Raw genomic sequence first — 17,725 nt, 5'->3', positions numbered from 1 at the left:
ACAACAATATACAAGTGGGAGAAAAAAGGTATGTTGATCCTTTGGCTGGTTAAATCCTGAATTCCATGCACGGTTTGAAAAGCAGCTCAGAGACTTAGCCCACATGGGGCTGTGCTGTCCGGTGATACTGAACTCCTTGGCAAAGCCATGATCTTCCCATGTGATCCTGACCACTCCAGCTTCCAGCAGCATTTCTCTGACTTGGAAGCTCATGTGGGAGAGACTCCCATCTACTGTTGAGGAAAGGTTTCTGCCCTGGCACAGGGACACTTTCCATAGGTTGACAAGAAACCAGGGGAATTTTATTGAAACAAACACTGGAGAGAGCAGTACAAAAATAACTGAGCTCTGCTGGCATCAAAGTCTGTTCTCTGAAAGGTGTACAAAAATAACTTAAATATAAATATAAAAGTCCCATCTTTCTAGTCACCCTCTTTTGTACACCCACCAGATTTTACGGTGCCCTTGGCCTGTGCTCACACAAGCACTTTGGGCACCTGTGGAATCAGAGAATTGTGTTGCTCACCATTTTTGAAAGGGCCATTTCACAGGAATAAATCCTAAAACTGGGCTACTTGGAGAGCAGATAACAGGTCAATGGTTGCCACACAGGTGCATCTCATTGGGGACCTGCCCCTACACGACGTAACTCGCTGTGGGTGACCACAGGCTTTAAGCCCTTCTAAATAGGGGACTTCAATTAACTAACCAATTAGGCAAACTAAAACCAGAGCCTGAAAGCTGTGGCTTCCACCTCCGCTTTACTGGGAGGCTCTTTTTTTGCCAATGCAGCTGGCCCTGGCTTAGGAAACTCAGCTGTGGAAGGTCTCTGGCCAACACTATTCCTTCTTGGAGAGCTGAGCAGAGAAGATCCTGGCAATTCTTTTGGCTTCCTCTTCCAAGAGCTCAGGGCTGGGCCTGGGACGATTTGCTCTTCGGTATGGGATTCCTCCAGGCACTGCTCCACTCCTGCTCTGGGGAGAGAAGGAACCAGGTGTGAGAGCTCTTGGTTTCATGTTGTGCAAACCACAGGGCTGTGCAGAGGGTGACAAGATGGATACACATAAGAAAACACCCCAGTGAGAAAGAACAATCTGAACCCTTCAACAGGGGTCTTCTGTGTGACCTCTGAAATTCTCAGTGCCAATTCCCAGCCAAAGTCTCCCTGTATGAAGCCAAAGGAATGACAGTGGTGTACTCACTGGGACCTGACTGCATTTTGGCTTTCCATTATTATTTTACTTTATAATTTCCAGAACCCTGAAGACCAAATCTCACAGGGGAGAGGCAATGCTCTGTCAAAAACAATCTTAACCCTGCTGACAGGACAAGGCAGGGAGTGGGTTTAAACTAAAAGAGATTTAGATTAGATATTGGGATAAAATTCTTCCCTGGGAGGGTGGTGAGGCCCTGGCACAGAGTGCCCAGAGCAGCTGTGTCTGCCCCTGTATTTTTGGAAATGCCCAAGGCTAGGCTGGATGGGGCTTGGAGCAACCTGGGCTACTGGAAGCCATAGCAAGGGATGGGGCTGGATAATCTTTAAGGTCCCTCCCAGCTCAAACTACCACTGTGAGTCCATGATAAATGGGATGGGCCAGGCTCAGTTGACTGCAGAGACCCCAACGCAGCAGCCCATGACAGGAAAAACCCTGGTTTAACCAGTGTCATCTCTTCCTTGCTTTGCCAGCAGCCTCCCAGCAGTCTGGCTTTGCCCCTGATGTTCCAGCAGCACTAGAGGATGAGTAATTTCAGCATACAAAGAAAGAAATTTCTCCCAGCTAGTTTAGAGTGGGCTGTGCCTATGAAGCACTGAGAAAAGTGATCCTGTCCCAGGAGCCTTTAAGGGAGGAAGCTGGGGGGCCTGGAAGGTCTTTTGGAAAACTGATATGCCAATCTGGCCTTTCACCCACATCACTGGGCTGCTTCTCTGAGCCTCAGGAAGGGTCTCCTGAGGTGCACAGCTCCCTCACAAGAGAAACAGCACCAGGACCCTGTTTTGGTGCACTCTGAGATGCACCGTTTGGAGAGGGAAATGGATTTTTTTAGGAATAAGTAAATCCTTGTGTTTGGTGACCTGTGCATGACAGCTGTGGGTCTCAAATTCAGTCAAAGAGAGAAATGGAGAGTTTCTAGCCAGGCAGAAGCCTGGGAAAGAGTTGAAAAAGAATGTAAATAATTCTTTATCTCTCTTGTTGTTCACATTGTTTATAGTTAAGTTCTATCACTGTGCATCAAGCACTTTACACCAATGCTGTGGGTTGTTTTCACTTCAGGTCAAATGGAATTGGTCCTCACAAAGCTCTGTATAAAAGAGCAGTGTATTTTGAATAAACTGGAGTTTTACTCTCAGAGCCTTCTGAGTTAGAGTCTTCTCATTCCCATCCTGCCTCAACAGCAACATACAGCCTGCAGGTAAAATACTTAAAAACACTTCCCATTCTTATTGCACTGAAATAATGGACAGAGATAATTAGAAGAATCTTTGCTTTGCTCTTCTTTCTTAATAATTCTCCAGGATGAACTTCCTAAACCAAAATACACAGAGCCAAGAGAGATTAAATGCAGACCTGGCCACTGCAGAAGCTTACAAACCAGCAGAAAGAGCTGCTTGGTGGGCAAAACACCTCCCTTGGACAGGGCTCTCCAGAGACCAGGACAGTAGCTCATTCTTCGCACACTGTTTTCTGCCCAGCTGTCCAAGAAATAGCCAAAAGGTCAGAAGTGGCTGGAGAGGGGCAGTGACCAGGCTCTGTGCTGATCCCTGAGTTCTGCACAGCATCCAAAAGCATCTCCCTAGGAAATTCCCCCAATCTGCTGACTTACCCTATTTCAAAGTTGCATGAAACAGCATTTCCTGCCTCCCACAGCTCCCCTTTCCTGTATGCCACGTGTCCTGCACAGCCAGGGATGGGGAGCCAGCACCTCCCATTTTCAATGTCAGGAACAGAATCCCAGAATGGTTTGGGTGGGAAAGGACCTTAGAACCCATCCAGTGCCACCTCTGCCATGGGCAGGGACACATTCCAGTATCCCAGGTTGCTCTAAGCCCTGTCCAACCTGGCCTTGGGCACTTCCAGGGATCCAGGGACGGCCACAGCTTCTCTGGGCACCTGTGCCAGTGCCTCTCCTCCCTCACAGTCAGTAATTCCTTCCTAACATCTAATACCCCTAGAATGCTCTGTTCTCCAAAGCCACAACACAAGAGCAGGTGCCTGATGCTGTTTGATGTCACCAAGGTGAAGGAGAGCTGTTTGCTCCCACAGTCAGGAAACCAGGTGTGCTTGTAAAACACACCACTGGCATGCTGTTTCAGAGATCAGCAGCTAAAATACACCTCCTCCCATCTTCCTACCATTGTCCAATGTGCAGGATGAAGTGGTGTTAAGATGTGTGTATTTATCCTAACCACCTTCCTAAAGATGAACTTCCAGCTGTGGGGAAAGTTTAACATCAGTTTTTGCTGCTGTTTTACACGTACAGGTGTGACTCAAAATGAGTGAGGTTTAAAAGCACCATTAACACTCCCAGCTCAGGCAGATGACCAGAATCACAGAATCATGGAAATACTGAGGTTGGAGAAGACACATAAATCATGGAGCTGTTTCCTCAGCACTGTCAAGGCCACTACTATCCCAAGTGCCACAAGTCCCCAGATGCCCCATCCACACAGCTTTAAACCCCTCCAGGGACAGGGACTCACTGCTGCCCTGGACAACCTTCTGGGGGAAAAATTTCCCCCCAATATCCAACCTAAATCTTCCCTGGTTGAACAACTTGACTGTCCCCATTCCCTGGGAGCAGAGCCTGACCCCCCTGGCTGTCCCCTCCTATATCTGGGAGTTGTGCAGAGCCACAGGGTTCCTCCTGAGCCTCCTTTTCTTCAGGCTGAGCCCCTTCCCAGCTCCCTCAGCCTCTCCTGGTGCTCCAGACCCTTCCCCAGCCCCCTTGCTCTTTTTTGGACATCAAACCTTCCTCTAATCCATCTCACAGGCAGCTTCTGACTGCCAGTTTGATCCTCCTGCATAGTTTCCAGAGCACACAACTGAAGTGTCATGTTTATATCACTCCTCAGCCCAGAACAGGCTCAGGGCAGAGCCCATTCCAGGTTTCTCCCTCTCTGTCTCCCAGGCTCCAAATGTCTGGTGCTCAGCCAGGAAGCACACGTGTTCCATGGGGAAGATGCAAGAGGAAAGGGGACTCGTGCACCGACGATCACGCTGCACTCTCCTTTTAACAGGAATGGCAGCAACACTGAAACCAGCCAAGGATTACTCAGTGCCTGCATGCCAGGGGCTGGACTACAGCAGATTCATGTTATAGCTCATGGTGAGGGACATGGCCTCTTCCAAGGTCAAAGAATTCCAGCCTGGGAGGCAGAGGATGTTCCAGCACTGTGGCTCAGCAGGTTTGCCAGCAGTTTTGTTTGCGCACAGGGATGGAGGTGAACAGATCTGTGTTAACAGGCTACAACCTACCCTGGCAGTGGCCCTGCACCTGCTCCTGCTTTCTAGGCAGGAAAGCAGGAAGATCCAGCAGATCAGGAAGGAACAACACAACCACGAAAGGATGTTTTGGTACTTGTTGCCTTTGGCATTTCTGGAACATACAGTGCCTGTTGTTGTGAATCTGCCCAAGGCTGTTATTTCTAACTTACACTGAAGCTAAGTCTATGTATACACAAATATGAATTATTCTGAGTAAAACTGGTTTCCATGTAAGTTTCTTATCCTGTTGGAATATTCCTAGAGATGAGGGAAAAAAAAAAAAATCACTGCATTTGGAGAGGGACTTTAGCCAAGGGCCTGGAGTGCCAGAACAAGGGGGAATGGCTTCCCACTGCCAGAGGGCAGGGTTTGATGGGATATTGGGAATAAATTCTTCCCCATGAGGGAGGAGAGGCCTTGGAACAGGGTGCCCAGAGAAGCTGTGGCTGCCCCTGGATCCCTGGAAGTGTCAAAGGCTAGGCTGGAAAGGGCTTAGAGCAACCTGGGATGGTGGAAGGTGTCCCTGCCCATGGCAGGGGGTGGAGCAAAAGGATCTTTGAGGTTCTTTACCACCGAAACCATTCTGGGATTCCAGCATTTTATGGAAAAGCTCATTAAAACTCTCACTTTTCAAACCTATCTTCTAACCCCCACTCAGAGCAGGTGAGTAGTGTGGAAGACAAGAGCTGGGAAGAACCTCAAGAATGGGAAGCGATAGTTTGATGTAATGGAGAAAAGCAGTAAAAAACAAAGAGGTTTTGTGAGGCTCTATAAAACTCTGATCCCTGGAAGGTGGTCACAGCATCCACGCTGAGCCTGACCTACTGCAGCACCTCCTCAAGGCCCCATGTTCTCACAGCAGGAGCTGAGACATTTTTGGCTGCCAGCTCCTTTGTTGCAACTGCCCAGCTCCACACCTCACTACTGCTTTGTCATTCAAGGAAGGAAGATGGGGAAAGCAGCGAGTCAGACAAGTCAGGGAGAGGTGGCAGGAGCACTAGGAAGGCCAGGAGAAAGGTTTGCCAGCTGCCAAGTGAGAGAGGGCTCTGGTGATGTCCAGAGGACAGCTCGGATTTCAGCCTCACTATCACACTTGGCATTTGCTGACCTGTGCAGAACCAAACCAAGTCCAGATTTAGAAGCTGACATTGCAAAGGCTAATTAAAAACAAAACTATGAGGAAGCATTTTTTCTGACCTCTATGTATTGGCAGTAGTGAAAAACTTGTTCTTCACAGAGAGAATTTGATGAACAATGCACAACCAAATCCTGTCTCAGCACATCCTACAAGTGCTGCAGCAAAGAATTAGTGCCAGCTAATCCTCAAATTATGTGCTTTAATATCAAAATATCAAAATAGTGTCTTGCTAACATTTTGCCTAATCAGTAATAATTTGTGGGGCTGTAGTTCCAGCCACTCAGCTCAGAGCTGCAGAGAGGCAACTCAAGTAAAACTGGTTTTAGTATTAAACCAGTGGTTTCTATGACTTCAGAGCTGTTAGAGCCTGAGTCTGTTTTGATTCATCAAAACAGACTCAGCTGTTCCCAGTGACACAAATGTCCCTTGAAGTGTTTGTTTCATAGGTCATATGGAGATGAATAAAGGCATCACCTTATCTGGAAGTGGTAAACAAACAGCCCAGCTGCTGCACACCCAGAGCCACATCAACATCCACAGCAGAGTTGGGGCTGGAAAAGGATCATGGAATTCCAGAATGATTTGGGTGGGAAAGGACCTTAAAGCTTATCTCATTTCAACCCCTGCCATAGACAGGGACAACTTCCACTGTCCCAGGCTGCCCCATCCAACTTGGCTTGGAACATTTCCAGGGATGGAGCAGCCACAGCTTCTCTGGGCACCCTGTGCCAGGGCTTCCCCACCCTCACAGGGAAAAATTTCTTCCCAATATCCAATCCAAATCTCCCCTCTTTCAGTTTAAAACTGTTTCCTCTTATCCCATCACTATATGCCTGTGTAAAAAGTCACTCTCTCTCTTTCATACAACCCATCTTTTATGAACTGAAAATAAGATAAATATGTAGACATTGAAACAACTGAGACACAAACCTCTCGCTGTAAATAAATCCTTACGAACATAAAAGAAGCAAAACCTGAGCAATCCACAGCTTTGGTGCAGGAGGAACAATCACTCAGGTCATTCTACTACTCCCTGGGTGGCAGAACCATTACAAGACACCTCTCCAGGACCCCCCCTCCTGATCCAAACTCCCCCATTCCATCCTCATCTAAAAGAGATAAACTGAAGCCATAATTACAAGTCAAAACTGCTCACAACTAGGCGTGTCACCTCACATGAGAGCACAGAGAAGTGCAGAGTGAGAACCTGCCACTTCCACTGACCCTGATGGAGCAGCATTCTCTGAGCATGCTGAACAACTGGTTGATATAAAGGCACAAGGATCACAGACAACATGGCCACGGAGGTTTAAAACCATCCTCATGGAGAAGTGTCAGGAAGATTCCCCTGACACTGCTGGAAGCCATCACATCTAAGCTGAGTGCTGGCAGGCAAAGGAAGAGAGAAGTTTTGTTCCTGCTTTAAGGAATGGACTAAGCTGGACAATAAAGGAAAAGATATCTCATACTTACTTTTGGAGATATGGAAGGGTGAAAAGAAGTGCAGAGCAGTCTCATGGAGGCTTCCATCTCCTCAGGTGGAAGGAAGAAGTTGGGAATAACAACAGGATCAGACCTGAGCAGAACTGTTCAGGAACAACCTTTGGCTGTGTTGCACAGAGGTCCAGATGTGGAAAAACCCTCAGCTGTTAACAGGTCCCAGATAGGAAATATTCCATTGTTCTGAACACTTGGTTCTCTCTCCTGGGCTTGCAGAGTTTTAAACACCAACTCGCTTTAAAACAATACCTCACAAATTTACAGAGGACTTCATCCTGCAAAGATGCCAACATTTAATCCAAGATTTGAAATTTGTGCAAGAAACATTAGGAAGTGTTTTAAAAGCAAAATAAAGCATGTTTCTTTTAATACAGGAGAAACACAAAGGCTCTAACATGGGGAAAAATAACATGGAGAGAAATGCAACAAGACATGTCGGAACTACACAAAATGAAGTGACTCTCACAAATCATAAAGTTTGCTGGCTACAAGTTTCAGGAAAGACATCACTACGCTGTGTGAAACAGTGTAATGGGGTCCTCCAACACCTTCCCAGATCACCAGCTCTGGATTAATTTCCCAGGGAAGAGTTTCAAATAGCAAGTTTCTCTGTCCTGAGGCCAGGGAGGTTCTAACTAAGCAGAAGAGTCATGGAATGCAAGAGTGTTTAAGAAAAGAGTAAAGGATACAAAGTGATTTTTTGTTTGATGAGGTTTTCTGAGCTTTCCACTGGGTCTTCACTGCCGTCATCAGGGAAGCTCTCACTATTTCTTTCTGAGCCAGCTTGGGCTGATACACTCTGAACACAGTTCTCATCAGAACCACTTCCTTCCTTGCCTTGATGATCTCCATTTACAACCTCAGCATTTTCCTCCTCCTCCTCCTCTCTCTCAGTAGTTTTTTGATTGGTCAAACCCATGTCTCCCGGAGATGGCAGCAGTTCCTTGGAGCCTGCATGGAACTCCACACTTTTCTTTATGGGTTCAGTGTTCAGTACTCTGTTCCAGAGGCTCCCTTCAACTGGCCAAAGTGGCTCCTTCTCTGCTGTTTCTGTGCTGGTGTTGAAGGTCTGGAAGTCTCCTGCTGCTCCCCAGGGACTGTTCCCACCTGTGTAAGGGCTCATGGGTGGGCTCAGGGTGCTGAGCACGCTCTGGCTGTCCCCTTGCAGCATGCTGGACAAGGTGCTGCTGTTCCCTCTTTGGAAACAACCTGTATCTATAGAGTGCTGATCTTCAGGCCTGGACTCCAGAGGATGCTGCCCAGCCACCTGCCCTGTTTCCGAGATCATGCTGGACCAGGGGCTCGTCCTGTCTGTCGCGGTTGTTATTTCATTGAGAGCTCGTGGTTCTATGACATCTTCTTCATATTCTTCTTCACTGTGCGGCTGGATGACAAAAGCACCTCTGTTTTCCTGGATATAACCCACTGAATGCTTGTCTTCAGGGACAATGGGGCCTAGGAGCTGGTGCAGCATGTGTCTCTCAAACACAGACCTGCCAGCGCTGCACGGCTGCTGCATGTCACCCGAAATGCCGGGCTCATCTGGCTTCAGCTGGCCTTCAGGAACTCCAGGTCTGGCTTCTTCCTCCTCCGAGCTGGACACATCCAAAGCACCCAGCTTCCTGCTGCTGTCCTGATGCATGTTAGAAGCTTCCTTGCTATTTTTAGTTATAGTCTGCAAGTCTGGTTAACAAAAAAGAGCATCAGTAAATGCATGGAGCAACAATTCAGCTTAAATCTGATTTATTTGGGTTTGTGGCAGAAAAGTCCTAGATGTAAGGATGGTTGGGAGCTAAACATGTGCAGCTTTGCAAACACTGCTGATTGCTGATATGAGCATGTTCTGCTCTGCTTCCCACTGACAAGGCAAGAGGAACAGAAATGCTAAGGAAAAAACAAGCATTAAGGATGAAATTATTGGGAAATCTTACTAATTCTTTAAAAATTCACAATCACTTATTTTTGTTTCCCTGTGAGCAGATCCTTTCATTGCTTGCATCCTCTGGGAATTGAGTTCACCAGTATTAGGTAAAGTGACCAACTATTTTGAGGCAAGTCCTGCTCCAAGGGAATGGTGGGGGACATTTGGAAAAGGAGGAGTCTGGAACAGATTGTAGAGGAAGGCATGTAAAAAAGCAGTAAAAACCATTGCTAAGGATGAGGAAGGACATTAAAAGAGCACAACCTTGGAGAATAAAAAGTAGGAAAAAAAAAGATCAAAGTGGCAGAAGAACGGCAAATTCTGGCATAATAGGGATGTGCCCTTCATCTCTTGGAAATGCTGCTTCCCTGAAGGAAGTCACGGGCAGAAAAAGCATGGAATAACTTTCCAACTGGCAGCAACTGTAGCTCTGGGCTCCAGTTTATTCTCTACTCTGGTAAGTTATTTTAAAAGCACCAGCAGGGTGCTTGTCATTTTGCTACTCACAGCAACAACTCACCATTGATTAGGCTGCTGACCTGAGACACCAACTGACTAGATTTTTCTAAAAGATGGCAGCCTTTGGGATCCCCTTCTCTGCTCATCGAGCCCTGATGGTCACTCTCCCACTCCTCATGGCTTGGTTTGGATGTGCTGAAGTCGGGAAAAGACCTGGTCAGCTTCTCACTGAAGTATCTTTGAACCTCATCCAGCTCGCTCAAGTTTTTTCTGCAAGCAGTGGTCAGAAATTTGGTCAGAGGGGGAAAATAAGCCTGTGGCTTTAGTTGGGTTTTCAGTTGGATCATTCTAGTCAACAACATGCAAATATGCAAGTAAAAGATTAAAGGTTTTTATTGAAAAGCAGATCAGTAGGCAAGTGTTGAGGTTGCTCTATGAAAGAGGAAAACATTCTGGAACAAATCCTGACTTGGCTATGAAACTTGGGCTGGAAGCTAAAAAAGAGCTAGTTCTAAACTTAGGTAATCAAAGGAGCTGGATTTGAGATGACCTTCCAATAAAGGTCATAAAGCCAAGGATATTGTGTGACTTGTGGCTGAGCTAGATAAAAATCCAAGGATTTCTATGTGTTTAAATCTAGGGATTTTAGGATACATTGCTTGTGGTAGTGCAGGAAGGGATGAAACACCTCAGGAAGTATCTTTCCTTCCTATATTCCTACAGATAATAAGGACTATTCTTCTAAATTTAGATCTCATTTAAACCTAGAATCTAGTCAAGTGAACAGTGACTTTAGCAAGAACAAAAACATCCTGATGGGAAAGGATACACTGCTCTGTGCACCCCAGAAATGCTCACAGGCTTGTCCTTCTACCTGTGGAAGTCAGCTGAAGGGACTATTGGCTTCATAGCACCTGTTCTGTAACAGCAGCACCAGGATGGATAATCCAAGCATTCCCTCCAGGTCTGGAAACACTGCTGCTGCTGTTCCCCTTCAACAGCTCATCACCCTGCTACAGCATCTGAGTCCTGCTGCGGAGCGCCCCGTCCAGTCTCTGACTTTCCAGCCTCGCCTCAAGCCACCGTAAATTATGCTGGCATCTCTCCATTGGTTATCGCGCTGGTTCATTTTCGTTTCCCCAGAACTGGATCCATCACTTCCAAGCCCTTCCCTGCTAACCTAGGCCTGGCCTGCCCTACTGGCCAGAGCCCTGCTTTACCTGAGAGCGGTGAGGAGTGCAGCACGTGAGGACAGTGTTGCCGGGTCTGGCCTGGCCGAGCGGCGCGCGTTCCCGTCTGCCTGCTGCAGGGACTTGTGGAATCTGCGCACGTTCTGCATGTGCTCCTCGTGCTGAGGCGTCTGTGTGCCAGGCGGGCTAATCCTGCTAGAAACAGCCCTGTTTAATACCAAAAACCAGGCTGGGACCTCTAATTGTGCTAAGTCTGCTAACTAGACTTAAGAATAAGTCTAGTTATAGAATAACTATGAATAGACAATGTCTTGAAATCCACTAAAGGGCCACCGATGGATGAAACCAGTTCTTCCAAATGTGCACAGGAATGTAATTTACTGTCTCAGATTTATACCAAAGTCAAGTTAATAGTGGGTCTGGTAGGGAGCTTTCCATGCTTGCTGGCAGCTCCCAAGTTGTTCAGATCCCATAGTGGTGGCCCATAGTCCTGCTAAACTTCAAAGACACATATGGAAAGAGGATCATTTCTGTAGGTTAAATAATCAAATAATAAACTAAAACACTCTCACTCACAGAAAGCAGGAATTACTGCAGGATATCTGACAGTCCTACTCCTGTAATATGCAATGCTACAGCGTTTCACCAGCTGTCATTCACTGTCCATGGACAGAAATTAAGGCAAAATAAAGGGGATGCATCAGGAATACTCTATTCTAATTTACACTTACTAAAAATAGAACCAAATACAGACACAACCCTCATTCTTATCAGGGCCTGCAGAAAGTACCTGCCAGCTTTATCCATGGCACCATTTACATCCTTATTTACCAGGGTGCAAATGAAACAAACCAGGAAATATTAATGACAAGGGAAAGAACATCTGGGCTGTGCCAAAAGGAGCCTTTCCCAGGATTGCTACCTCCTGCACCTCTCTCTCTGGGAAAGGGAATGTTCACTAATTTTTAAGTCCAAACACAGTGGACACACTTGGACAGGATGCACCATTTTCCCAGTAGGGTCAACTGGCTTTAGGGAGATATTTCTGAGACCTGAAAATAACCAAAAATGTTGTCAGCCTGTGGACTTACTGCTCTTGAGCAGGAACGCTGACTTCCTTTGACAAGGAATTCAACATCTGCTTGGACAAGTTTGCAGAATTACTAGGACAAGCTGGAAAGCTGACCTTCCCCTAGGATGAAAAGGAAAAAGGAACACTGTACATGAGTCTTTCACAATAAGAAAATAAGAGAAATTAAGGTATTATCCTGCTGATCTAACAAAATTTTAGGCTTTCTAAATAGCTTTAAATTTTCAAATGATTTCTCAGCACTGAGCCAAAGTACTATTTCACAGCATTTTCATTTCAGAGAGTTTTGTTAACTCCCACCATGCTATCAGTGAGTAAAGTGATGGAAAGTAGGATAAAGGCTGCATTACATGTCTATAATACACCCAAGCATATCTGGGAAGTCTAGAGAATAAAGAAAAACCCAGGAAAAATGGCAAAGATCCCAGAAAAACAGATTCCTGCCAAATTAGATGTTTCCTAACCAATGAAAAGTTGAATCTACTGTTTTTGAGCACCAGCTGTCACCCTAAGCAGCAAACAGAACTATGCCATGCTCCCAGACATCCAAATGCACAGAATATTCTCCTAAAAAAAAAAAAATCCCACTGAACCATGAAGCAACCACAGAGTGAAGCCAATGGGGATGCTCATGACTTGGTTGAGGTGGTGTAACTAGCACTGCCATGGAAACCTGGAGCAAAATTCCTAAGGAATTAGGTGGTTTTGGTACATTTATGCAGACTGGTCCACAACAGTGCTGTGAATTGGTGGTGAATCTGCTCAGGAGCCCAGAGTGCTGATTATTAGCAATCCAATAAGGTGTGAGAGGGGAGGAACTGAAGAACATACAGAAGAACTTTCTGGCTGGCTTCGGGCCCTGGCCTGCCTTTCTTCCTTGAGATGATTTATATTCTGGAGAGGGGACACAGCCACTTTGATCTGCCCTCGGCACTGCCCGCTGAAGTCTGTGATGTTGTACCACCCACACACCAGCTGGAAGCCAGAGAGGAGAGGAGAAAGGTCCACGGATGCAAATCCTATCACTCGCTCCGACTCTGGGGAGGAAGGACACAAAGCACATACACTGATATCAATCATTTTCAGGAATACTGAAATACAGCCTTTGAAGTATGGCTTGGAAGTTGACCCGAGGTCCAGAACAATCCTGTCCAACAGGGGGATATTATTTGGATTACCTCGGTTATGTTCAGCTAAAAATGTCCCTGCAGAACACTGAAAGCCCAGGGCTCAGAGAGGGATGGGCAGGAGAACCACTGTGCACACACAGTACTCTGGATATGCAGGAAGCTCATTTTTGAAGCAAAAATCAGACAGCTGAATTTCAATATGTAAAAAGAAATAAATGTATTTGGCTACAACTGCCTGGCCAGACTTCAACCAACTGCAGCAACAATAAACAGCAAGTGAAGGAAGTAGTTCAGAATTTCTTTCAGCAGGAAAATCCAACCTCTAAAGCACCATCAAAATAAAACCAGAGAGAATAAGGATGAACCAAATCTTGTAAGATGATTAATCGGAAAAGGAGGATGCCAAGCACCAGGAAATCAATAGGTATTTATCTGTAGCATTCTTCTCATACAAGGCAAAATATGGCATTACAATTCTACTCTCCTATTCACTTGAAAGAATTTATTTTCCTTGCATGAAATACAAGAAACCTAAGGAAGGGGATGCAGAAAGTGCACTCCTCCTAATACTGCACCACAAACTTTACCTGCTTTGTGCCACACTTTGAAGACCAAGGTTTGCTGTGGATCCAGGAGAAGCTCTTTGGATAACCTGTTAGGAACAAAACCCATAACATTTTATGCAAAGCAGGAAGAAGCAGTAAAATGCTTCTGAGGTTTCAATGTAATTTTATCTACCCAGACAAGCCAGTTTCTTTTTGTACTGATGGGGCAGGAACAAAACAAACCCCAAAATTACTGAGCCTCAAAGCATAACACATCTCTACATAGTTTGGGCTTCTGCTCATTCAATAAGTATTTCCCTCTCCTCACTCTTGCTGCACATTTAAAAGATAGGACAAAGAAACTGTGAAGGAACAGAAATACAGTTGATAGTTTATATTCATGACTCACTAACACAGTGACAGCAAAGCACTAAGGTTATGGTTCAAAGCTGTAATGTTTAAGTTCATTGCTGGAGATAAAAAAAATTACAAATGTAAAAATGAAGTGTTAAATGTAAATCAGTTTTTAAGTTGTTTGAAGGAATTCAGATCTTAGAAACACTGGAGGAGACACAAGATTGGATCACATAGTATTCCTGAATACTGCCATGAATGACTTGGTCTGCTGAGATTCCTTGAAGCAGTAAATTAATCTTTTTTAATTTAAGCTCAGATATCCAGGTCTGAGCTAAAAATCCCCAAACCATACATCCTTTTCCCACCTGGCCTGGCTGTCAGATCTGTGTGAATCCCCATCTCTGACCTTGCTTGCTGCTGGAAGTCCCAGACTGGTGAGTCTGTATTTCCTATCACTGGAGTGGTCACTGGAGCATCTGCACCAGCAACAGCAAATGACACACAGCTGCTGGGGGCTGCTACTTCACGTTCTGTCAACGGGCTTCCTGAAATTATATAGAATTAAATACAGATTTTTAAATTAATAACAACAACAAAATCTGAAGGCAGCTCAGCAATTAAGACCACACAGATAGCAAAGAAATCTACCATCTAGAAAATACTCCTTTTCACTGGTGAAGCTGATAGTATGTTATATTTGCAATAGAAGCAAATATTGCATGAACCTTTCACAGAGCAGAAAATGGAATATTCAAGGGAGAAACAGAAAAAACATTTGCCCAAGATCATCTAAGAAGTCAGAAGTAAAGCTAGGAATGCAACCCAGGTCCTGAGGATCCTATTCCAGTGCTTGAGCTACTCTCCATGCTGCAAGACAGAAATATTTAAATATTTCCGCAATACTCAAAAGAAACCTCCTTTATAGCATCAAAAATTTTGCAATAATAAATAAAATTGCATCAGTTTTCCAAAGACTATGAATTCCAGAATATTCTAGAATGATTATAAAAATCCATCTGCAGGGCTCAGAATCTTTTAGAATTACATACCCTTAAATCATGGCTTGCATTTGACTCTTAGCTCTATTATCGGGGGAAGAAAAGCTGAGTACAGTGAGCCAGCTTTACAAATTTATTATGTGCTAATGTGCAGGAGTCTGTGAGATCTTGGGGCATCTTGGGGTTTAGTTATTCAGTCAATGCTTAACTTGGAGTTTAGCTATTTAAATAATGCTTAATTTCAGAATTCAGCTGTCACCTCTAACAGGTAACATCAAGTTATTTATATCCTGGAATTCATTCATGAAGATAGGCTGTGTAGTTCAGCTTCTTGCTTTCCCTGTGCTTACACAGTGATTTGGGTTACAACACCACAAACCCAAACTCAGGATCCATCCCTGCCATTCACCTTGCTGGAGTAGGAACAGATCACAGAGGAAAACGAAACAGAAAACAAAGAAAGAAAAAAGAAAGGCAAGAAAGAAAGAAAAGAAAGGGTGTGTGTGTGAGATTTTACCTTTTAAACTTAGATGCATTGCTCTTTCCACAAGGATATTGACAGCAACTGTCTTTTCCAGAAACATCATGTCTTCTTCCCGTGGTTTGCCATTGGTGATCCCTGAACTTGCAATATCCACTTGCTGTTTGTCAGAGAGCTGCTGGCTCAGAGGAGGGCTTTCCCCTGTGCCCTCATCTTCACTGTTGCTGCATTCCTCAGCACAGGGAAGTCTGGGCAGGGCAGTGGGAGCAGGAGTGGGAGTGAGGCTGATGTGAACACACATAGCGGCTCCTGCCAGGTCTGCAGCATTGCATCTGAACAATGGATAAACACCTGCAGGAGAATCACAAACAACCAGGAACTGAGCCAAAGGAAATGCAGGAACCTGGAGAACAGCTGCTACAGTTTATTGCTGTAGAGATCTCACATGAGTCCGGCAGAACAAATTTTGATTCTCAGTGTAATTTCTATATGCATTATCATCCAAAAGCACAAGCTTGGAAACATTAAAAACCACAACCAATCCCCCACATTTGGTAGAGCTTCATTTTCCCCCAGTAACTCAGATTAAAGCACATCAAATTCCTGAAAGCCCTGGAAAAAAACTCTATAGAAGCCATAAACTAAAACAAAAGTTTTGCCTCAGTGTGAGGAAGAACTTCTTTCCATGGAGGGGGCAGAGCCCTGGAATAGCTACCCAGGGAGGGCCTGGAGTCTCCCTTGCTGGAGACATCCCAAACCCGCGTGGATATGTTCCTGTGTCACCTGCTGCAGGTGACCCTGCTTGGGCAGGGGGTGGGACTGGGTGATCTCCAGAGATGCATTCTAACCCCACCACCCTGGGATTCTGTGGAGGACAAAACAAAGCTGTGAATAAAGTTACTAGAGAAGGAATAACATTAAATTGCCAACAAGAGGAATGAAATGTGACCCTGTGTTTCAGTGACTCACCACTAACACTCAGTGTTCTCCTGGATGTCTCTGCTAATGCTGCCAGGTCGATGTAGGCAGATCCAATAAGACGATCTGTATCAAGGGGTCTTTCCACCTCCTTTTCCTTGCCATATGCCCACCACACCTGGATTTCTAATTTCTCCTCTCTGAAGAACCACAGCAGCCCCTGGCTCCTCCTGAGAGTCACCTTGCTGGGTTTCCTGAAGCTCACTGTAACGTTCTCTGCGTCCTCACTCACTTTTGGCCGCTTGAGCCACGTCCAGGTGGCCTCCTGGTTGTACAGTTTGTACCTGAGGTAGCAGTGGGTGCTTCTGTGCAGGTGTGTCTGGCCCGCCAGCAGCACACAGTGCAGTGGCAGCCACACCCTCGGGGTGGAGATGGTCACAGCCACCCGGCCGGCACTCTGCTCCCAGTCACAGCTCCCGTCGTCTTCATGGAGCTCCTCGCCACTCCACCCCAAGAGCCTGGCAGCCTCCAAAACACGCTCCCTGTCACCCTGATGGGCAAAGGCAACGGAGACTTCCAGCCCTCCCACAATGGCCTGCACGGCGTCTATGTGGCGTGGAGGCATCGGCTCATCCGAGAGGGTCACCGGGTACCAGCCTGAAATGCCTTCAGGAGGAAAGATCCCGTTAGACTTGTCCCAGCTTTCCAAAAATGTCTGTGAAGAATAGTCACCTCCATGGCCATCAATCAGGGACCAGAATGCCAAGGGTTTATTTCTCGTTTGGAATTTTATTAAATAATTTCTAATCTGAAAGAGCAATGAGTTACTAGCCTTCACCTCGGCAGCAGTTCTGATCCCAAAGGGTTTTTCACTTCATTAACAACACCCATTTTACAATGAAACTGCATCCCTGGGATATTCAATTATAAAATTATGTATTCTCATTTCTTTCCTACTCTCTTCCCATTAAAAACAACTTCAGAATTTTGGGCTGGAGAAAACAAGAACTTCACTGAAATTAAAGCAAAAATAATCAAGGCAATAATAAAAATATAATTATTACGAAGTTTAATAATCCCAAACTAATACAGATAGAGGAGATCGTTAGTGGACAGATATGTGAATATTTTTTTCACAGAAATGACACAGAATATTCTGAAATGGAAGGGACCCAAAAAGAGCACTGAGATATTTCACACATAGTTAAAAAATACAAAAAAGAGTTAATCCTACTACTTTCTAATTATCTAAGACTTTTGTTTCCAGCTTTGACATCTGAAAAGCAGTCACTGGTCCTGCACTAAACTGCAACTAATGGACTTGACATCCTTTTTGAACTTTCTATCTAGAAAATAAACAGCACTGAATAAAGTCCTAAGAATTTTAGGCACTGGTTTCAGCTGGCATGGAGTTAAATTCCTTCATAGTAGCCCTAGAATATTTATTCAGCCACTAAACATCCTACACCCTGAAAACAGATTTTCCATCCACAACCTTTATGTGACTTTTTTTA

The 17,725-nt window shown here is 45.3% G+C and overlaps 1 protein-coding gene across 2 annotated transcripts in view; it reads right to left on the bottom strand.

The window, feature by feature from the left end:
• Window positions 1–280: 280 nt before the first annotated feature.
• The window catches only part of C2CD3 (C2 domain containing 3 centriole elongation regulator), a 38,095-nt gene continuing 20,650 nt past the window's right edge, over window positions 281–17,725 (bottom strand). Inside the window, exons 20-30 of one of the 2 annotated variants that reach the window (XM_077781212.1) lie at window positions 16,263–16,877; window positions 15,330–15,644; window positions 14,221–14,359; window positions 13,500–13,564; window positions 12,614–12,819; window positions 11,784–11,884; window positions 10,723–10,899; window positions 9,564–9,772; window positions 7,812–8,805; window positions 7,092–7,198; window positions 281–969 (exon numbers count right to left, since the gene is read on the bottom strand). In XM_077781212.1, the coding sequence (XP_077637338.1) occupies window positions 722–969; window positions 7,092–7,198; window positions 7,812–8,805; window positions 9,564–9,772; window positions 10,723–10,899; window positions 11,784–11,884; window positions 12,614–12,819; window positions 13,500–13,564; window positions 14,221–14,359; window positions 15,330–15,644; window positions 16,263–16,877 (3,176 nt within the window). In that variant the 3' untranslated portion in view covers window positions 281–721. Of the gene's footprint in view, window positions 975–7,091; window positions 7,199–7,811; window positions 8,806–9,563; window positions 9,773–10,722; window positions 10,900–11,783; window positions 11,885–12,613; window positions 12,820–13,499; window positions 13,565–14,220; window positions 14,360–15,329; window positions 15,645–16,262; window positions 16,878–17,725 lie in introns of both variants that reach the window. The other variant, XM_021544002.2, reaches the window with a different exon arrangement.

This window comes from Lonchura striata, chromosome 2 (assembly GCF_046129695.1).
Source record: "Lonchura striata isolate bLonStr1 chromosome 2, bLonStr1.mat, whole genome shotgun sequence".
Lineage (NCBI taxonomy): Eukaryota > Metazoa > Chordata > Aves > Passeriformes > Estrildidae > Lonchura > Lonchura striata.
Note: the sequence above shows the minus strand (reverse complement) of the source record. Positions and strands in the feature narration are given on the sequence as shown.